Raw genomic sequence first — 23,687 nt, 5'->3', positions numbered from 1 at the left:
TTTTTTTTGATTTGTGAAAGTTTATTAAAACTGAGGATGAGTGTGGAAGGTTGATAGCAGCAGAAACTGAGTTGTATTTAGATGCACTTTTCGTGTTATATAAGGTAGCACTTGCAGAACATACCCAACTTTTTTTACAGCCTGTGTCACATGAAACACTAATTTAGTTATTTGTAGTTTGTGGTCTGTGATGACGTGCAGAAATTTGAATCGCTTGTTCAGTGGATTATCATTCTGTAAGGTGGTTAACATATATGAATTTTGTTTGTTAGAAGTGTCAGGGCCAAATAAAATTAATTTTTTTTTTTAACATTGAGTAGATGTTACAAATTATTTAGCTATTTTCCTAGTCTGTGGAAGATTTGTTGGATAGGTTTTTGAAGATGAGTAGAGCAGGTGAAGGTGGAGTTGTCAGCATATTAAACTAAATTAAAATTATCAGCTGATATATGTATACAGACTTGGCACCCACCTTTGGTTTTGCATTTGAAGGAAGACTATATATGTTTCTAATGCATAATTTATTGTTGAAAAGGTAGCTTTTGAAGCATTTAGGCTGGTATTGCTGAGGTCCATTTTTGCTTACCTGTAGAGTACTATGGAGAGATGCTGTATGAAAACCTTTAGACAGGCCTAAGAGTAGAGAAGCTGTGTAAAGGTTTTGATTTCTCTGAAAGTTTAATGCATTTAAGAAGGTTAATAGGGCAGTTTCAGTGCTATGGACCAAAAGCATTTTTGAATAGGGGGAAGCGAATCATCAGTTAGAAGATATAGGATTTGTTTGTGTATACATTATTCTAGAATCTTAAGAGGCAAGGGGATAAGATAGAAGTAGGTCTGTAGGTTCCGTTTGTGCACCACCATTATTTATGATCGTTTCACAGTCTAAAAACGTGTAGTTCAGTGATGTATGTATTGATAAGTGATACAGCTGAGTAGGAGATGACCTCTACAGCTAATTGAGGGTATTTTGATGGTATGTGATCATGTGCAAAGGTGGTTATTTTTTTATTTTTGTAGCATTTTTTTCTAAATGTTAATAAGTTGCAGATAGAATGAACCATGAAGGTGGTCACTGATATTGTCAAGTATTGTATTTGAGTTTTTTTATAACTGAGGTGGCTACTTGTAGGATGTTTCATTACACAGGCAATGTTACAGTCCACTCCTTGAGGGAGTGGATTAGGTGATGTTTTCTTCTCTGCCTTTAAAAGTTTATTAATACAGTCCTAGTACTGTTTATTTTTGTTTCTGTAGTTATGTTGTAGTTAATGGAAATTGTGTGATTTTGCTTTCCACAGCTGTTTTTGAGTTTGTTGCTAAGCATTTTTTAGGTTTGTCATTTGTCTGTTTTGCTTTGCTGTATTTGCCATTAGATGGTTAGGCATTTTGCTCATTGAGAGAGCAGACGTGGCTTTTACTTTCTTTATATGGATTGATTACAGAGTTTAGGACTGATATGAATGCGTTTGAAATAGTAGACTGCGGCATCTTATTCTGGAGGTTTAAGTGGGGAACTATTGCATTGTTTAAGACTTGGAAAATATCTGTTGGGAATAACCTTGCGATGATTTTCTTGAGAAATCTTGTAAAATTCCTGCGGAATGGATATTACTAGTTTGTGTTAATATCCAGTCAAAACTGCTTTCCTTACCGGTGACTTTATTCTATGTTCCATTATTAGTTGTAGGAAGCCAAAGAGATAGGTGCCATTATTGTGGGTGTTATAGCTCTATTAGGGGTTTTGACCCATCTTATGTTTACATTTCTCAGTATTGGTGTGTGTTTTACATAATCCAAGACGGTGCATTAAAGTTCTTGTTGGATGATTGTGGTAACATGTAGATTGTGACTTTATCCAGTCGTGCGCATGAGATTTCAGTCAGACTAGTGAGTATGAGTTTGGCTTTGTCGGGTATGGTGATTTGGGGAGATAAGTACGTTTACGAAATTTGAGTATATTGTGCATTTTCCTCCTGCTCTTTTATGAGCTTTGTTGGCTCTGATGAAAATATAACTTTATGGGAGCATTTATGTCTAATATATGGGATTTTAGCCAGGTTTCATTGATGGTTAGGATGTCTAGTTTAGAGGAGTTTGTCCATCTGTGGAGTTCAGATACATTAATGCCAGAAGTCTCTGTAATAATGTAACAAAACTTTAGCCCTTAATGGAAGTGCTGGTTATAAATTTTATGAGCTCTAAATTTTGTGTTACAATAGCTAATAGAATTGGTGTTAAATTGGACGTCTCCACATAAAAGGAGAGCTGTGAGAGCAATGTTTAATACTGTATTGGTTTGAATTTAATCTTTTCTATACCTTTATTTAATAATAAAATAAGGTAACTGGAACCATGAATGTCCTTATAACCTTTAATGATGCAAAGTATTTAGACAGCAGCATTAAAATAACAAAATTAAAATCACAACTTTAAAACAACCTTCGCCATTTGGCTTCATCAGGCAAACATAAAACAGTGAATAGGAAATCAGTTTAAATAGTATTTAAAGGTCACATGATTTAATAAATCTTATTTTGTAATTACCTTAAATCTGGCTTTAAAGTAACCATACCATTGAGGCCAGGAGGAATACAAGGCCTGAACCTAAAGATCCACTTAAGCTCTTCTTGTTCTGTTAAAAGTGTAACATCTCCTCCTCTTAATAGTTCATAAATTTTTCTTAAAATCATAACATTAAAATTGTTTATCATCAGTCTCTAAAATATACTTATATAAGGCATTGGTTATGAGTTTCCTCTTTGTCTGCTTCATGATGACCTATTCTCTCCTTTAATCCCTGGTTAGTCTTTCCAATATAGTACAGCTCACGTGCAGCATTTCGCTAAATATACAAGATTGCATGTGCTGCAGTTGCCGTAAGCATTCAGTTTAAAATTATTTCCATTAATAGGATGCTTAATGGTTTTTCCTGTGTGTGTGTGTGTGTGTGTGTGTGTGTGTGTGTGTGTGTGTGTGTGTGTGTGTGTGTGTGTGTGTGTGTGTGTGTGCACGTGCGTGCAGTAAATACAGCTATTACATTTAAATGTACCACTTTTAATACTTTGAAAAAATTATTGAATAGTTGGTTGGTCTTTGTAACATAATCTGTGTTTCAAGTTGGTATTTCTTCTATAGCTAAAAGTGGACGTCCGCTCAAAACATTCATTAACTTTGGGTTATCCATTAATAAAGGCCAGTATTTATTTACAATATGTGCACAGCTGGTGTTTTCTTACCATAGGTGAGAATACATATGATTATTACCATAGAATATTGGCTTAGAATCAGTGCTGTGATTATTAATGGTGTCACTCTAAAAATGTTAACATGTTTTTGACTTTATAGCTTCTATCTATAAATTCTTGTGAAGTAGTCTGTAGCTGCGATTCCATTTTTAAATAATTAGCGTTCAGCTTGGTTACACACTGTAACTGATTCTTAACATTATTACAAATAAAGGGAAGGGTGCATGCTCATTCTCTGTAAATATGTATTTGCTTTTACTGGTTTCCTATATACTGACATTTCTGTTTGCCCATGTTCATCCTTACTTAAGGTAATATGTGAAAATTAATTTCTGTGATGGATATCTTGATTTTAAACCTTAAGAAATTTCTGGTGCTAGATGCATGCGTCTTAACTGCTCGAATTCTAATATTGTACCTTTCCATATAAGGAAGAGGTCATTAGCTAAAATACCTGCAGAATCTGATATTGTTACTATATAAAATATTGTTAAGAACTTGTTGTCTTTCCTATTGATACATAACAATATTGGTATGTCTGTTAGTGACTGGGGTGCCCATCACTACACCTCTCTCGTGCTTGTACAGTTGATATTGAAAAAGAAATATGTTGCGTGTTAAAATAGTGAGTAACATTTCACATATAAGTTCTGTCTTAGCGATCGGATAATCAGAGAATTCGAGGAGATATTCTTTCACATATTGAATACCAGTGTCATTAGGTGTATCTGTAAAGAGTGAGCCCACATCCATGGCGACAAAGTAGCAACCAGTCAAATCAGTTTCTCTTCACCATTATGATAACTGGTGTAAAAAGTCAGCTCTATCTCTAATAATAGTACCTGTGGCTGCTAAATTCGTCTTTAATAGTGAATCAAGGTATTTAGAAAAGGGCTCTGTGGCCCATTCTCTTAATGATACAGTCAGTCTCTTAGGTGGAGTAGTAAGAGATTTATGGATTTTTTGAATGCCATGTATGACCGGAATCTTAGAAGAATCAGATTTCATGTATTGATAGAGGTCTGAATCAAAGCATTGATTAATGTACATAGTTTGTAAATATGTTGCTAAATGCTTAGTAATTCCTTTAACAAGGCATTTATTGATTGGGGCATAGTCTTCACTGTTAAGGAAAGTATGCATAGGTTTGATGTAATATGCAGTGTCCATAACAACTATACTTCCGCACTTATCCACACCTTTAATGACAATGTCAGGATTTTTTTTTAAAGATTCTCGCACTTGCAACTGTTTCTGAGTAAGATTATAATAGAGATTCTTTGCTTTGTTATTAGGCTGGCATAACTGGTAAATCTCGCTTTCGAGAGCCCTCTCAAAGACTTGTATAGTCAGATTCTGATTAGGTATAAATGTGTTCATTTTTCTAAGGGTATCCAGCATGTTTCCATCTTGAACACCAAATAAACTTTTTTAAGTTTAATGTTCTAGTGAAACATTTTAACTCTGTAATAGTTTGTGCTATATCAGTATATTGGTAGGAAAGAAAGTCAGACCCTTTAAAACTTTATTCTCCTTATCAGGAGTTAAAGCGCAAGTAGAAATATTAAATATTAATTTTGTAGCTTCTGCTAAGTTTTTGTTTGACTCCGTGTTGTAGGCCAATGACCAGTTTTCTGATTGTGCTTCCCTCGAAAATGATGGGGTTGTGACATCGATAGAGACTCTTCTCCTAGTAGAAAAAAATCCAAAGGATCTAATGCTGTTACTTTGTTTGCATCAAGCACCACAAATCTCTTAAGGCTTAAAACCAAAATATCCATCACAGAAATAATTTTTTTAGCTATTACCTTAAGTAAGGATGAACATGGATAAATAGAAACTTCAGTATATAGGAAACCAGTAAAAGCAAATACATATTTACAGAGAATGAGCATGCTCCCTCTTTTTATTTATAATAACATTGTTAAGATAGTTGTTCAGTTAATACATGTAGCCCAGCTGAACAGTCATGGTTTAAAAATGGAATCTCAGCTACAGACTACTTCACAAGAATTTATAGCTAGTGGCTTTAAAGCCAAAAATGTGTTAAAATTTGAGTGACATTATTAATAATCGCAGCACTGATTCTAAGTCAGTATTCTATGGTACCAATCAAACAAAATTACAGAACCCTTTATTTTATTTGATTGGTTAAAACCCATGCTGTTGCCTTGTACCTTATGAAGCTCTGATTGGTTAAAACTTATGCTACTGCCTTGTACCTTATGAAGCTCTCATTTCTGTATATGCTAATCCATAACCCCACATCTCCAACACAAGATAAGTGACCTGCAGCGTTCAAAGTTCAACTACTTTACCTGCTTGGTTAAAACTCAGTCACCTGCTCTATACTTTCTGTATATGCTAACAAAGATGGTTGATTGACATGTTGTAGTGTTTTTATTAAAGTTTATCATTTATTTCACTCATTTTCTGATGAAGCCCTTAAGATATTAAAGAGCAAAAGCACTCAAACACTTGTTTTGCATTGTTCCTTTGCTTAGTAGAAGTCATTGTCGTTAGCCGTGAATCTTCACCCAAGGTGTTTTAGTTAATTACAACTAGGAGGCACATGCATACACACACATGTATTTTCGTCTATGATGAGAAAATACCAGCTGTTAGATATATTATACAGAAATACTGGCCTTTATTAATGGATATCCCAGAGTTAAGGAATGTTTTGAGTGAGCATCCAGCTTTTAGCTAATGAAGAAATATCAACTTGAAACACAGATTATTACAAAGAGCAACCAACTATTCAACCATTTTTTCAAAGTAATAAAAGTGGTACATTTAGAAACACAGATTATTACAAAGAGCAACCAACTATTCAACCATTTTTTCAAAGTAATAAAAGTGGTACATTTAAATGTAATAGCTGTATTTACTACACACACACACACACACACACACACACACACACACACTGGAAAAACCATTAAGCATCCTGTTAATGAAAATAATTTTACACTGAATGCTTATGGCAACTGCTGCAACACAAGCAGTCTTGTATATTTAGAGAAATGCTGCAGCCACAGATTAAAGGAAAGAATAGATCATTATCTGTCAGACATAAAGAAGAAAGTCAAAACCAATGCCTTACATAAGCATATTTTAGAGACTGATAATAAACATAATTTTTAAATTTATGATTTTAAGAATAATTCATGAACCATTAAGAGGAGGAGATGTTATGCTTTTAAAAGAACAAGAAGAGCTTAAGTGGATTTTTAAGTTCGGAGCTCGTATTCCTCCAGGCCTCAATTGTATGGTTATTTTAAAGTCTCATTTCAGGCAATTACAACATCAGATTAATTAAATCATGTGACTATTTTAAATACCATTTAAGCTGAGTTCCTATTCACTGTTTTATGTTTGCCTGATGAAGCAGAATGGCAAAAGTTGTTTTAAACGGTCAATTTTAATTTTATTGCTATTTAATGTTATTTAACACTGCTATCTAAATATTTTGCATCATTAAATGTTATAAGGACATTCATGGTTCTGGTTACTATATTTTATTGTTGTGGTTTGGTTTAAGCTTAACTGGATTTATCGCCGAGCTGATGCTGTTTTTTCTTCACCTTTATGTATTTAAGGAGCTTTATTTACTTGGAAGTATCATAGGTTGAATATGGTACAGTCATTATTATTAAGAGTTAAGGACATATTTAAAGGGTAGGTACTAGTGAAGTGTTGTGAATTGTTTTGGAAATAAAGTGATTGCACAAGAGGGAGTGGTAGTTTGTTACCCAAGTTAGCAGCATTAGTTTTATGTCCAGTGCTATTTGTATAGCAATTCTTAGGCTTTTGAAAGAAGTATTTTTTACATTTTTATTTATTTATTTTTCAAGTATGTGGGTTTGCCATTATCTGTACTTGTGACTGGCAAAGAAATGTGTAGGTAGGAGATAGGCTTTGAGTAGAAGAACTGACTGCATGTAAGCGGGTGTATGTTAAGTGTGGAGTTTAGACACAACTAGCAGACCGCAATGGAGGAGATTCACTACAACTGATCACTGTGTGAATGCAGACTCCCTAGAATTCAGTTAATCCACAAGGGAGCAGCAGTGCCTCTCAGTGTATTGCTGTATGTTGAACTCAATAAATTATATGGCAAGAGCTTGAAACCTAAATATAAATGATGTATTGTTTTTGCTCATCTGCACTTTTTTGCTGTAACATGTAGCACATCTGACTACCCAGGCAGAGCACCAAAGATGGGTAATATTGCAGAAAAGTAGTTGAAGAAAGATGTTTTCCTTCCATAACAGCGGTTATCACAAAACAGAGAGGTAACTTGCGTTGGCCAGCATAGGTTATATAGCACTGTTATCCTGTTCTAGTACTAGCAATCAGAACAGTGCAGCCTTAAGTGGTATGCTTTGGGGATGCAGCAGGGGCAAGGACAGTATCCAGGGCGTGGAGGTCTTCAAACACAAGATGGTGTGATATGAGAAAAAGTGCTGCCTTATCTGTCAGTGCTTGTCAAAGAGGTGAGCTGGCATTGAACATACTCATGGGGATACATGTCAGGGCCTGTTGCCCTCTAAGGACATCCTGTTACAATCCAGTTATTTAACAGTAACTGTTAGAAAATATAGTGGCATTTAGGAGCTCCCTAATAGTAACCTTGCTTTTGTGGCAGACAGAGGAATTTGAGCCTCTTAATAAGGCTACTAAGCAGCTGACTTCTCTCTGTCTAGGACTCAAATCTGAGTCATGAGGTACTAATAGTGCCACTTCTTTGGGGCAAACAGATTAAAGCCTCTGGAGAGGGATACTAAATAGCCACTTGACATTTTACGATGAGTTAGTATACCATATTCAGGCTTACTGGGGTGATTATGAAGACAGTGACAAGGACTGTATTCCCAAGACTGACCTCCAAGGTACCCCAGTGGTTACAGTCCTTTCAGCAAACTATTTTCATTTACATCCTTTGGCTACTATTGTCTGGCCAGTGTTTTATCAGTGCTGCCTGTGTAGAACCTGCATAAAATCTAGGCAGTTAACATTTTATTTGGTTCTTTATGAAATGCCATCCTAAGAACTAGGTAGGAAGAAATCGGGATCAGCTGTACCCCAGGACTTGTAGTATGCTTGAGCTAAATATACACTGTAAAGAGTAACACAACACCATATAGAAGAAAGGTTGACAGATTACCTGTTTCATCAAAAACCCTTCATTTCTCCTCTTATAGGTACACACAATGTCTGAATGGAAATGCAGTGCAATTAGTTATCAATTCAATGAACACTGTCATACAAAAAAATCACACTGCTAATACAAACCTATAACTTAAATAATATTATAATACCCATTATTTAGCTATATCACTCATTTAATAAAAGATGATACTTTGTGGAGGGTCATTGTAGTAGTAAATCGTGTTTGGGTTTACTCACTGACAAAGTTGTGTATTGGTTTTGAACAGTTTCCACAACTGTATGGTCTCACTGTATGTAGGCCATCTTGGTTATCATATCTATACATGGTCACCATGTAAGTATCACTGGCTTTTTCTTATGTTAGCATTTTTCACTGCTTCAGAATTGCTCAGATGTATATCGTCAGTGTCGCAGTTACCTTTTTTTTTTTTTTTGCTTTGTTTTCTTTTTTGTTGATGGTTTACTTGACCAACTCATGTTTCACTTATCTTCACCATAGTGGCTTATTTTTCCTCCTGAGGGACAGGGTCTTGGCCCTCAGGACAAGCTCAGCAAGCCATCTGCATACTGAGTCACATTGCACCCTGGCCAGTCAAGAGGCTGCCAATTCAATTTGTTCCCATCTGAGCTGACCAGTTCCTCATTCAAGATAGTGGTATTGCTCATCCCATCCCTAGGCCTGTTATTTCCTTAGGTTGAACTAACTAGTCATGACATTTCTGAAAACTACGGGTTTGGTTTGTAGGAAGTACCCCAGTCAGCAGGTCATGGAGACCTCCCTTCCCTACTCCTGAGCTCTTAACCCCCTCAGCAGTTCCCTTGAGCTTTACTGTAGTTGCCTTACCACAAGGGAAACATGCATGCCTTTACACACACATTATTACTCAAGTATTCTAAGGGCATAGCACCCTGGGGCGTCTTGTGCTCAGCAGACATGTACTCTACGGTTGTAATACATAATGCTTCCCCCTTGTTTCATGCCAGCAAACAAGTCAGAGCTGCATGTCCTCATGCCCCCTCCTCCATTTCCATGCTGCTATTCAAGCACAAGTTGTGTAGGTCACAGGCCTAACTTCATCCCTGTATGCTGCGGGGAGGGGGGGGGTTTGCAAAGCCAGATGTTGTTTTTCGTCTATTAATAACATTGAAATCGCATTATGCAATTCCCCTTTTGATGCAGCTTTTTCTGCATATAATCTCTTACCAAAGTATACTTGTGGTAGACCAACTGTCCCAAAGGATGATTATACTAAGTGCTTATTTTATCTTTGAACTTATCATGATTTTGTGAACCTTGCAAAAAGTTTAATAAAGCAACACAACTAAGATGCTTAAAAGCATCAGAATCTTATGTGACTGAGAGAAAGTTAGAAAAAATTAAAGTTACAAAATGTATATGTTTAAACTTTTCAGAATTCTATTTGACTGATAGAGAAACTTCAAGTTGTATTTGAAACTAGAGAAGACAGAAAAGTTCACTCAAGTATTTCTACTATGAAAAAGAGTGAAGAAAAAGTGCTTGAATGGAAAGAGGCAGTATCATACCTCTGATCTGCTACATATTCAGCAGAGCATTCTAATTTCAGCCCATGTTTTGATCTCTGTTTTGCTGCTCTGATTTGCTCCTTGAGAGCTCCAGTTTCCCCTCTCTCATTGGCACAGTTGAGCTATTCTCTCACTGGCTGTACATCAGAGTTCAAGTGGACTCTGCAGACTCTTAGGCTTCACATTGTCCATTGGTCAGGTGAACAGACCGATAGCATGCAAGTAAAAAAATAAACCAGTAGTATAGTGGGCCTCTAACTGCATATTTGCTATTGGTGTCAGTTATAAGCTGCACTGTGCTGTTGGCTGCTGACCTGTCCGGTACTACAGTGCAGCCAGAAAAGCAAACGAATAGCACTGGCAGCTGTGCTACTTCTGTTTTTCTAGTTGCAATGTGCTATTGGTCCCAGAGCATGGGCAGCTGTAGGATTGGTCACTTTTTCTATGTATACTGTGTGGTCAGTCCCTCCAGCATACCATCACCACAGTGCAGCTAGAAGAATGGACCAGTAGCACAGGCAGCAGTGGTATTGGTCTCTTTTACTAGCTGCACTGTGCTATTGGTTCATTTAGCAGAGAGAAACCAAAAGCCCTAAAAGCTGGTTTTGAAGTTGTCGCCTCACAGTTAGACGTTGCTCGTTCGATTCTCAGAGCGTCTTCTGTGTGGCGACATGTGTGAACGGGCGTTCCTTGGTTGAAGGTTGTGCATTAGGCCCGGCAAGCCAGCACGTAAAGCTCTACTGCCAATCATTAGCGGACCGGAGTTCCGCTGTGGCGACCCCTAACCGGGAAAAGCCGAAAGACACAAACATGACTCATAGCAGTGTAGCATGGAGCTTGTGTAAAGCTGTTCTATTTGCTACAGTGCTACACAGTCAGCATTTTAAGATAAGATCTTTTGGGGTCCTCAGCATACTGTTTAGTGGGGAAAGGGGGCACTCCACTTGATTTTTAAAGGTTATTGCTGGGATTTTTTAACATTTGGAAGTTGAGAGGTATTTGATAATAGAAGAGAACTTCCTAAAAATATAACACCTCACCAGGTTTCACATGACACATCTTTGACAGCTCTCTCTTTAGGGATTCAGAAGCCATTTACTAAATTGCCCAGAAAAGAGCTCCTCATATCTTAATTCAGCCAGAGTTTAAAATAAGACAAATATCAAAAATGACTATAACTAAACTATATTCCTAAAATGTAAGCAAATCCTTTAATCACTTAAAACTCCAAAAATGTATATGGATATGTACTTTAACATTAAAACATAATCTGGCAATAAGTATTATGTACAACTAGTTGCGTCATCAGATTAGATCAGCTAAATGGTTCACTACCAATACAGATCCATAGATCCAAGAACTGAATGACATCATAATAGTTAATTAGGTGACTTAAAACTACTCCTAAGTAGTGATTTTAGGATTATGTCTTCATTGGGTCCAGTTATCTGTTTGCTTATAAAAGATTTTCCCAGAGGTATTCCCATCTCCCTAGGGTATGTATTATTAATGCCTTCCCCTTGCGGATGGAGTTATAATTGCTAAAGCTTTAAAAGCTTGAACTTGTGTTCCTCACACATGAATTAATTTTTATGTACTGCATTGTCCACATTGATGGTCCTTTGTAAATTTACTTATTACTAATTGCAGAGTTTTAAATGGTTCATCATAAGTTATTTAAAAATTATACAACCAGCACCATTAGAAGCTCCTTTCTCAAAGTTGTAGGTAGTCATCAACAGTAAGCAGGAACCATCCAATTGTAACTGAGATGAGTGCCTCATATTTGACTCAGTGAGATAGCCAATCAATCAAGTGCTACATGATCGAACAAAAATGAGATAAAACAACTTTCACTTTAAGGGGAGTTTTATTTGTACTTCATTGTTGTGTGACCTCAGAATAGGCATATTTAAGTTTGGGGGTGTGGAGAGTGCAGGTGCTAGCTCCCTCTGCAAAAATTATACCTCTGAGATTCAGTAAAACTTGCTTCACTCCCTTCCGATTGTTCAGCACTCAATTGAACTGCTGTAGATTGAACAATATGCATGTCAGACTTTTTTCCTCATTTATATCCCTTGTCTATGCACTTTGATACCACAGGTGAACCCACATCCATGGATACAGGCTTTTACTTTAAACACATCACTAGATGAGACTTCAGTATCATCCCTAAAAGCTGTTGGATCAAAAGTGTTTTTGTTTTCCTCCATTAACATCTAACATAGACACAAAGCTCATGTACATAATCTTTGAAACTAACATTGGCCATGATTTTCCTGGTGCTGTTGCTAGTTTATAAATGAAAAAATAAAAGCTCTTAACGGATGTTGGAGGAAGAGGAGTAATTTTATATTGTAGGAGTCGTATCTGTTTGCCCATGCAACAACATTCTGAATGTGATAGTATATTACCAAAGCTTTCACTTTTTGGTGGTGTTATTAACCTTATTGAGAAATTTCGTTAGCATCTAGAGACGACGACTCCCAAATAAAAAATAAAATTGTGAAATGATAAGGTTAAAGGAGAATAAGTGGACAGTTCTTCCTTTCATAAGGATTTTTATGCATCTGCCAAGTGAGAGAGACTTCATAATATCCTGATACTTGAATATCCTACTGTGGCAGATTACAGAGGCTGAGCTCTGGTATTTTTTTAGTTTTAGAACTGAGGTAACATGAAAGAATTTTAATAATTGCATATATTCATTTTATGAATGAAAATGTTATTGCTTCAAGAAAAAAAAAAACTTTTTATATAAAGTAATATATAGATACTGAATAAATATGGAGCACTTCTAAAATAATCATGTCATTCTTAATGACTCAAGTATACCACTGTCATATTTGTCTGACAAAATTCCCACTTCTAGCCAGAATTTAACATTACAATTCTTAATTATTCTTTATTTTTAAATAACTAGTAAGTAGATTTATTTTTTTCTCAAAAGGAATTGAGACTTTTCCAGTTTCTTGTTGGTCTTTGTGGCAGCTATCACAGCTATTCACATCAGTAGCCCTTGATCAGTTTTAATAAAGAAGTTAGTGGAACATTAAGTATGTTTTATGACTTGGAAACTGTTGTTAAACAAAATTTGTTTGGAGTTTTGAATGTGTCCATATGTATGAAATACTACATTACAGGCAATTGTATGGTCCCCAAACTTTTTAAAAGAACTGCTACAGCTGTAACATCATGTACTGTTGTAAAACTATTTTGGCAGTTATTGACAGAATATCAAAATAATTGACATCCACATACAAGTCTTACAAGAAATGGTACTTTACACAGGAGTCTTTTTTCTTTTCATCATCATTAGTATTTTAAGAAAGATGCTGATATTGAACATCAAGTAAAACCTGGGGAACATTGTATTTATTGTATAATAGGATTTTACAAATGACTGATACACTTCAGAACTGAATTAATTGTTTAAAATAGTTGTAAGTAATTATATCACATTGGGAAATGTATTTCTACCAAGAGGATTTTATCCATGTTTCATAATTTCTTAAATGCTAAAGATCCATGCAGTCCTTACACTCTAGACTGTAAATAAAAATAAAATTATATTGTTAATACAGTGAAAACAAAACCTTCACTTATTTTTCTGCAGTAGTCATTTATTTCATTTATGCCTTGTGTCTTGAAGTGCTACAGGAATCCAGCATTTGATAGCGGGATATTTGTCGGTAACATTTTTAAATGTTTTAAGAATATTACTTGTGTAACTGGGATTAGTTGGGAAACTTGAGTTTTATAGGTACTTAGCTGCATTTGAAGTCGTGGTATTTCTTTATAGATACAGCTTTGTGAACACTTATTCACTTCAGGAATTACAGAGGTCAGTTCTCTAAATCAAGGAATACAATACCTCCTTTACCCCATTGCTTTATATGCTTTTTGATTGAAATTATAACTTTATCTGGTGAACATAAACATTTGTACATTTTTTTTATCAAATTCATTAATCTGCTCCCCCCCCCCCCCATGGGAGTTGAGAAGTTAATTTGAATACGTAATATATTTGGTAGTAATTAAATTTTTTTTTTTTTTTTTTTACTTTTGTGGAGTTAAGCACTTGATGCTGTTTATTCTTTTACAGTTTAAGTAATGTGTCATTTGACAAGTAAATTCCCAGATACTTAATTTTATAGGTTCAGTTACATGTACTTATAAATCATGTTCTTTTTAGTATTTTTAAAGTTTATGTTGAATATATATTAATACATTTCTTTGTTCCTTACTGAATCATTAGTAGTGTAGGTAATAAAATTATTTGCAAGTACAGAGATTCTGCTTGCATTATTAATTGAATATCTCTTTATTTCTTGACTAAATTTAATTGCAAGTAGCTCATTGGCTAAGCTAGCATTAAGGGGGAAGATGACATCTCTGTTTAGTTCCTTTAATGACGTTAATTCCATGTAATAAGATCCAGTTTTGACATTTAGTAATGTGTTTTTTGTACATTTCTTTAATGATCTTAAAGGAAAGCAAGAAGTATATAAATATAAGTCCTATGCAAACAAAGGGGGAACAAGACATCCTTGTTTAGATCCTTTCTCCAGTGATTTAAATTCCATTTGATGGTTCATAGGTAGGTACTAGGCTATCGGTCCAAGGGCCTATGCAAGCCTAGCCAACAAGGTTCCCTGGCTTACGCCACCCAAGAAAGTTATTTTCCTGTGCCACTGACAAGCAGAGACACAGAAGTGATCCCCGGGGTGTATTTCCTATTTCCCATCCACTCATCAAGATTTTTCTTGAAGAGTGCTAATGAAGAACTTTGCTTGACATAGATGGGTAGCCTGTTTTAGAGTATGGGAAGTCTCTGGGATAGGAATCTATCCCTCCAGCATGTCCTGTTTATTGTGGTGACAAGGTTTAGATCCCTAGAGCGTGTAGCTCGGAGGGATTGGGATTTCTTTAGGTGTAGCATGTCCAACAGCTATGGGTTTGACATAGCTTTATAGGTTAGGCAGAGATCACCTCTGAGTAGGCGATATGCTACTGAGTAAAGCTGGAGTTATTTGAGGCAGTCAGTGTAGGGCATGTGTTTGAGTCCAGTAATCCTCTTTGTGAGGTACTTCTGTGGCCTTTCCAGCTGCTGCAGATGTCTTGTGAGGTACATTCCAAAAGGGGCATTGTACTCTATAATGAGTGATGAGTAGAGGGTAACGGTGACCTCTTTTTTGCTAGATGAGAACCCTTTTATGATGAGGTCTGCCACGTAGAAGGACTACCTGACTACTGTGGTGATGTGACTATCAAAGGAGAGACTAAGGTCCACCTGGGTCCCAAGGTCTCTTATCACGCATTCGGTGTTAAGTAGATTGCTGCCTATGTGGTAGTTCATGGGTACAGAGCTTTTACCAAAGGGGATGACACTGCACTTTTTGGCATTGAGCTTGAGGCCATGGCTCTGACACCAGGCATCTGTCTCAAAGAGGCCCTTCTGTAGGATGTTCACATCATTTGGGGACTTGACTATGGCTCCTAGTTTGCAGTCATCTGCGAACTTCATTAGCCAGAGGCCTTCTGTGTTAACCTGTACTTCAGAGAAGTAGATACCAAACAGGAGCGGTTCCAGGACGGAACCCTGTGGTACTCCACTTGTCACTGGTTTGAGGTCAGATTTGGAGTCTGCAACTTTTACAGTGTGGGTTCTGTCAGTAAGCCAGTTGGCAACCCATCTTGTGACGTAGGGATTTATGCCTAATTTATTGAGTTTAGCTATAATTCCAGAATGGGGGATGGTGTCGAAAGCCTTGGCGAGGTCAAGATAGGCTGTGTGAACCACTTTACCCTCATCTACAACTTTTGTGACTGGCTCGAAGTTGATCAGGTTCAGGAGGCATGATCTGCCATTCACATACCCGAACTGGGTGGGATACAGAGTTTGGAGGTTACCAATGTCTTTGTTTATGAGTTTCATGATGATACATTCCATGGTTTTGCAGACCAGGCTCGTCAGGCTAATAGGTCTATAGTTCCTGGGATCAGTGGTGGCTTCCCCTTTGTGGAGTGGGATAACTGCTGCTGTGCACCATTCAGTGGGCACAAAGCCTGATGCGAGGCTATTATTGAACATGGTGCTTAAGTGGGGAGCCAGTTCATTCCGAAGTTCGTGTAAAACGCAGCCTGGGATGTTGTCCGGTCCCATGGATGCTGTGCTTTTGGCTTTAGAGAGTGCAGCTTTCACCTGCGTAGTTGTGATTACAGGGACTCTGCATTCTTCCTGTATAGATATGGGCCCTTTAGGGGGTGCGGGGGGTAAAGTTAGCACTGAACCTATCTGCCAGGATGTTGGCAATATCAGTTGGTTCTGTAATTTTCATGCCTTTCTGCTGTAACTCAGAGCAGATCTGGGTGTTGCCTAATGGAATTAATTGTGTATTGTTGAATTATCATGGTTTGTATTAATCTTAAAAAAGATTAAAATTATACAGTTCCAAAACTAGGATAATATATTTCTGGTATAAAAGCAAAGCCTCTTTTTATCTATACCCAAAGCGTAATGCTTCTACCATTTTGTATTGTCCATTGTTTGTCTAATAGTATTTGCCTGGTCATAGTATTGTATGTAAAAGAAAAAAATTCTGAGTCTGCTCAGACTGGCATAAATATTTTTAAGCAGCATTTAAGAGAGAAACCAATCTGAAGGAATCACATTTTGAAATAATTTTGTTCTGTTTTAGCATTGCAGAACTAACTCAATGTCTATTAGATAATTTTTTGTGCGTTTTACTGTGTTATTAAATGTATTCATTATTTTTTTTTAGATAAACATATTTTTTTAAGTTCAGGTAAAATGTCATTATCCCTACTTTTATGATTTTTTTTTGACTCTTCATTAAAAGTACTGTCCTTGTTAATCAGCTCCACCCTCGAGCTACCTATGGCAAGAACAGAAAGAGCCTGCTACAGAATTACCCCTTTAGCATGGAATATGCTAGCAGGCAAAATAGCAAAATGTTTGTGAACTAACTCTTTAAAAAACTTTTGAACGTGTATCTCAGTAACATAGATAAGTGCAGTTATAGGTAATCAGGTTAGATCTAGGGAATTAGTGCCTAAGATGTGGTAGTAAAATCACAATACATTCAGCAATGTGCAATCATAGCTATATAGAGACAGCTATGCAACCAGTGTAAATATGTGAATACATTCTGCTAATATCCTTGTATATAATGCTGTGATTTGTGTAAATAATTTAAAAGCACAACAATAGTATTTACCACATCGTCTTAGTGGAGATACACAAATTACTGCATTCTGTGCAAGGATAAGTAATATTTGTGTAAAAGCACCAGTATAGCCACTGAACTGAAAGTATTAGCTTAGTGTAAGTTGGAAGGAAATCTATTAGTAAGTGTTTTGAAAAGTCTATACTGCCTCTTGGCCCAAGCCATGTCCAAAATTGATTCACTTATCTGTTTAACAATGTTTAATAAATTGATATTCTTTTCATTTCGACTTTTACTGAGATTGTGCTGTAAGAGAAGAAATGTTGGATGCATTCAAATCAAATGTACTGAATTTATACATTCTCTCAAAAAATGTTTCATATTACTTCTTCAGTTCCTTTTTTTCCAGTTTTTTTTAGTTATAATACAATTTATATGATTTTGTTTAGATTTAAATTTTTTTCTATTGGCTAGTATATGAATACCTTGAGGTGTTCTAGAATACTTTTCAAGCTTCATTTTTCCCTAATGCAGATGCAGTCTTGTTTGCTTTAAACATTTTGGTATTCTAATTTGCATTATTGCTTTTGTGTTTTGACATTAGGAAACTTTACATTTTCTTTCATGTGTGATAATTATCTAATCCAAGTTTAATTGATCTTGAATGTTTGTTTATCCCTTTCTTGTATGCTTGTTTTCAATTTGCATTTTTTCCATGCAGGCTGATTTTCAGTGAATCCCATAAAATGTTATGAGAATAATAAATATATTAGTGGGTCTCCCCTAAAAAGAGACTACTAGCATAGTGGGACTAACCCAGTCAACACAGGATAGATATAGATAACAATATTAGGGGAAAGTTGATCTGTTTAGAATGTCATTTCTTTAAAATCTTTTATTTGCTAAATAAGATGGAATATATCATTTTATAGATTGTCATTGGATAATCATAACAATAATAATATAGCTGGATGAAACAGAAAGGTATACTGTAGATGCCTCAGACTTAGAAATTAAACTATTGGACATGTATATTTCATATTTTATGTTTTGTGTTCCGTATATAATGTGAAATGTGATTAATTAGAATCTTTAAGTAGTTATTTTAATTGTCTGTATTTCTGTCCATTTAGTAATTTTGATACTGCAGAAATTCTAGGTCTCTCTGCACTTGTATCTTTTTAGTATATTAAAAGTTAAAAATCTCCTGCAAGTATTAATTATGTCATTTTTTTTATATTGCCTAATATTGAATCAAATGTTGCTCTAACCTGTTTAACTCCAAGACCAGGTTTCCAGTAAGTATTTATTGATACTTACATGTTCTTTTGATAATTAGTTAACACTGAAAAACATTCCAGCTTTATCATTAAATATGCTAATAATTCTTGGTATAAGAGCAATTTTCATCCCAAAATTATTTTCTTCTTTTCTTGGAAAAAAGATGCATGTATTCTGGTATTTGTCACAGAGGACTTGAGCTGTAATTCTGTGTTACAGGGTTCGCTCGTCTGGTCAGGATAAAACAGACAGTTGTGGGTTCAGTTCAAGCAGCTTTATTATATACAAAGACATCAGGATTAAGGCTTAGCAACTTAAACTTAAATAAACTTATAAATTGACTACTGCACTCATACATGTTAACAGTGTTTGTTCTCTCAAAATGGCACTGCTGCCTGCACTTACTTGCTCACTATTTATATGCACGTAACTACACTTGGAAATGCTTCTTAAAGTTACAACATATGCTCTGTTCTACATCGACCTTGAACAAGTCAATTAGCCAGACATTGCTTATGGGTAACTGGGTCTTTGGGCTATGCTCCTCGGTGGTTCCCTGGAATGCAAGCCTAGTAACAAGCTGTGATGATAAATGACTGTAGTTTGTTTTATTGACACTGATTTTATTGACTTGCAAATCACTGAAACAAAGTTACTGAAAGCGCGTTTCATTGAAAACTGATTTCTTAGAATCATGTTTCATAGAAACAGCACAAATATATGTAAATTTTTTTGTAAAGACAAGTTACCATGTACCACCCACGTGGGTACTTTGCCCCAAAACCGACCATACTTTCATACAAACTCCATTGTCATACAACTATAGAGAAAATAGAAAAGACACAAACAGTGAATCGGCAGTGTCTGTATATATATATATATATATATATATATATATATATATATATATAATACACATATATATATATATATAATACATATATGTGTGTGTGTATGTACGTATGTATATTTTTATATATATATATATATATATATATATATATATATATATATATATGTATATTAGTTTGTGATTTTATACTGGGATTCACTGAAGTATGATTTTGTTTAAATGTTATTGAATTTTTGTGAGTGACTTGTGATTTAATGAAATGAGATTCAGTGCTACCTGGTGAACGTTTATAACTGAATTCAGTTTGGAAGTATTCTCTAGAAAGTGTGCTGCTTGTAGGAAGACTGTATTAGTTTGGTCTGAAGATACCAAAAAGGTTTACTTCTTTTGTGGATTTAATCTATGTATTTTTAAAGAAATTATATGCAATATGTCACAATAGTCAAAACGTATTACAAGTAATGTACGTTTATAGAGAATAGGCTTGTCACTAAAGGTCAGATTATCAAGTGAAGAATAAAACTGTCTTAAAGTAAATCTAATAAATCTGTTTGTAAATCTAAAGAATTTGCTATAGCTTAAAGATGAATTTGCTAAAAAATATAAATAAAATGTTTTTCAGTCTAAAACTAACATTTGCACAACAGCAATGCATTTGCTAGCATTTTTAAGAAATTAACAGTTTTAATTAAGAAATCTTACTTGTAAACTTATCATGAAAAAAATTAATTCCTGTTTTAGAACTTTTGTTTTCATCCTATACTAGTTACCTACCAGATCTTTATCTAAAGGGAATAGCCAGATTCACCTACTCACTCTGAGGCACAAACTATTGCTTCCTCAGTTATAACTGCATTGGTATATTTAATAAGCAGCACATGGATCCATGGGGGAATGATTCACATTTATATAAAATCATTAAGTAAAATCTATGTTTAAAAAAAATAAAGATTTTTTTTTATTTATAGCGAATAAGAGGTATATGTTTAAAATTAAAGAAAGTTATAATTTATTCATATATATTTCTAATATATCATTACAGAGACATGCGTCTGGAGCATTTCACCCCGGGCCTCCACTGCAAATTGGCTTGTTCCAAGTCGGACTTTCCCTGGTTAACAAATGTTAAATAAATAAAATAAAAATAAATAAATATCCTGAGCTGAAGTGGTAAACTTGTGCAGTTGTTCAGAGTAATTTTGTTTTGATTTTATAAGCTCCTGAATTTATAATATTTAAATAATTAAAAATACATACAAATCTATGCTGTTATCTTAAATAAAAATTCATCATATTTTGTGAAATACATTGTGTCATTATGTATGTTGTAATAAGAGGTTATAAAATGATGTATGAGATAAATCATAATTAATATCTCATGATTTATTTTAATTTATATTGGTATTCATGCGTGCAGCAGTAGGTGAAGAGCATTAATTAAATCAAGTAACTATTATCCATTATAAATTTTGTAATAGCTTACTTAGTGTTGTTTGCAATTTATTTCATTGATCTTAATAAAAAGAGTAGGTGTATCTTTTATATATATTAGACTATGTCTAATTTTGCTAGGACCAGTTTTTAGGTGAAAAATAAGGTATGTTACAATTTTAATGTTCTAAAGCATCTTTGAAATGTGTACACTCAAGAATACAAGATATAAATATGAAGTAATTTTTATATGAAAACGTACTAACATACCAACCTCAGTGTGACTTAAATAAGATGCATTTGATTCTACTAAGTGTGTCAGTAACCTTAGACTTTGAAATACTAGTATGAAGTATTCTGTGTACACTATAGAGCGTATAAAAGTGTAAAAAATAAGTCTTCCATTCCATTTTTTCATTGAAATGCCACTATAAATTTCCTTTAATCTGTAATAAATGATTGCTTAATTAAATAATTTCAGTAAATTTATTCAAATTAACAGCCAAAAAATTCTGTTAAACACAGGACTTTTGCCAAAAGGTTATTTTAATAGGGCATATTTTAAACTGCATGACAAGCAGAGAATCAAATGCATTTCAAACATTTTATTTTCTGTGTAGCTATCGCCAATGAACTAGATACTAGGGGAGGTGATGCTAAGGATTTGTTTGACAACAAAGAGAATGAGTGACAAAATAGATTAAATGCTGTATGGCAGCGGGATTGAATGAATGTTTAATTTTAAGTGTGTTTTCATTAAATTGAAATAAAAATATAGTCATTATGGGAAAAACATTATTCGGTAATTTAAAATGCCCAAACTACTACTTTTTTCCTAACTCGCTCTCTCATAAAAAAAAAAAAAAGTCCTCTCTCTTGATAATACAACAATTAAAGTTATTCTTCATCGCAAGTTATTAGGGATGATAGTGGATGATTATCTCAAATTAAAACTGCAGCCACAGAATAACTTATCAAAAACTAGGAATGCTTTATAGAGCCAAACATTTTCTCACCAATGCAAGTAAAGCTACACTTGCCACTAATCTCCTTCCCACACTTATTTATAGCACTCCCATCCTTAATAATTTTCAGACGTCACAAAAATCAAAACTTGAGCAATGCTATAACAAAGTTGTGAAATGTGTGGCAAATGCCCCTTTCAGAGCCCACCACTTTATACACTAAAAAGCCTAAATTAGTTAGAACTGCCCATTAATTAACATGTACACAACTTCTTACCATCTGTAAAATTTTCCAGAATCCATCTGTATGTCCAACACTAAATAACATTCTACACAACTATGTCCTAGTTGGCGATTATGATCCAGTGACTGAAAACTCCTGTCTGTCCACAAACCTATCAAATCTGCTGGGCATGGTCTGTGCTTATACCATGTTAATAAGGCCTGGAATGCCTTATCTCTATCCATCAGGTCACTACCCTCCCTGTCATCCTTCAATGCCATTCTGAGAGACTTTCTAGCCAAAAGCTGGCTCTCTGTTCTTGCTCAACACCAGGATAAATTATATCCCTAACTGTGAACAAATACGTAGTCATACCTTGTATCTCCTTACTCTCCTATCTTCTATCAATTTTGATCCCCTGGCTTTCTCACTAAATATAACATAAGCTTGCTTTTCTCTCATTTTGTATAGTAATTGTTGTTTGTAATGTACTAACTTACATTCAGTTTCTCTATGAACTGGCTAAAATGTTTCTAACTATTAAATCATTGCAGTATAACTTGTATATATTCTTAACCATTGTTTTCATGTTATGTCTAATTTGGTATACACTTTAAACTGTATTTGTTTTTTTGTATTGCTTTTAAGGACTGTAAAATTATTGTTCTTAAAATGTTTTGTAATACTTTGGAGCATTTCTCCCTAGGCCTCCAATGAAAATGGATTCCTTCCTAGCCCAACTTTCCTGATAATCCAGTGTCAATAAATAAATACATATCATTATTTTAACATATTATAATGAGCGTGCTCATTCTTGTTTTTCAGAGTCTGATGGTGTGTTTTTAAGACAAATATGCCTGCTTTGTATGTTATTTTTTCTCTATTAAAATAGTAGTCTTTTAGCATGAGTCTTGTTTTTAATGGAATTTTGTCATTTTCTGTTGCTGGTAGTAAATGTATTTATTTTTTAATCATTCTTGTGGCTACTCTGGGCTGTATTCATGGGTGCTTGTTTGCTTGTTGCATTAAACTTGCTGAAGAAATGCAGGATGATGAAAAAGGACTTGGAAGATGGATGCAGGACCAAAAACTGATAAAATCCAGCCCCCGGTAGGAATTGGTGTGAATGATTTTCCTTCTTTTAGTTTGTCTTTGTGGTGAAAGCAGTACCATTAAAATGGATGAATTTGCTCAAAAACTGAAGCAAAATGGAGTCTGAGAACAGAACTGTGATTCTGAAAGATAAGACAAGGGAAATGGTATTTGAAACAAATGAGGATCAGTTAATAGAGATCTTCCATTTGCCAGTTTTAATGCATTAAATATCCCAATCAGGACTTCTATAATCTTTTTTTTTGTTTAATTAAAGGATTGCTTTAAAATCCAAAAGAACAGACTGGGCCATTCTATTTTTCTGAACCAGCTTAAAATAAGAGGATTGCAATATGCTTATGCCTGCTAAAATATTGCACTGATATTTATCCTGACCCAAACCCTTATGAAATATGGAATGGTGAATGCTGGTTTTGAACCATTTACAGTTATGCTCAGATTTAAGGAGAAAAAAAATGAATTAACTTAAAGGCAAGTAATTAAAATAACTATTGTGTTTTAGAGAAATTGTTATGCCACATTTATGTTAACAGTATGGTGCAGTCTTTTGTAACATGACATAAGGAGGACACATTATTAAGAAAACCATAAAACATTTTTTTGGGGATTTGAGTGGTTACAGCAGTAGCCATTTGAACAAGGAAGTTGCTGCCTAATAGTGAT

At 34.8% G+C, this 23,687-nt stretch overlaps 1 protein-coding gene across 1 annotated transcript in view; it reads left to right on the top strand.

The window, feature by feature from the left end:
- Positions 1-23,687, top strand: part of CDYL2 (chromodomain Y like 2) — a 477,019-nt gene that overhangs the window by 376,635 nt on the left and 76,697 nt on the right. Inside the window, exon 7 of the mRNA XM_044081802.1 lies at positions 6,972-6,988. Within this exon, the coding sequence (XP_043937737.1) occupies positions 6,972-6,988 (17 nt within the window). The remainder of the gene's footprint in view (positions 1-6,971; positions 6,989-23,687) is intronic.

This window comes from Protopterus annectens, chromosome 8.part1, assembly GCF_019279795.1.
Source record: "Protopterus annectens isolate FY-2018-M chromosome 8.part1, PAN1.0, whole genome shotgun sequence".
NCBI classification, from domain to species: Eukaryota; Metazoa; Chordata; order Ceratodontiformes; family Protopteridae; genus Protopterus; species Protopterus annectens.
Note: the sequence above shows the minus strand (reverse complement) of the source record. Positions and strands in the feature narration are given on the sequence as shown.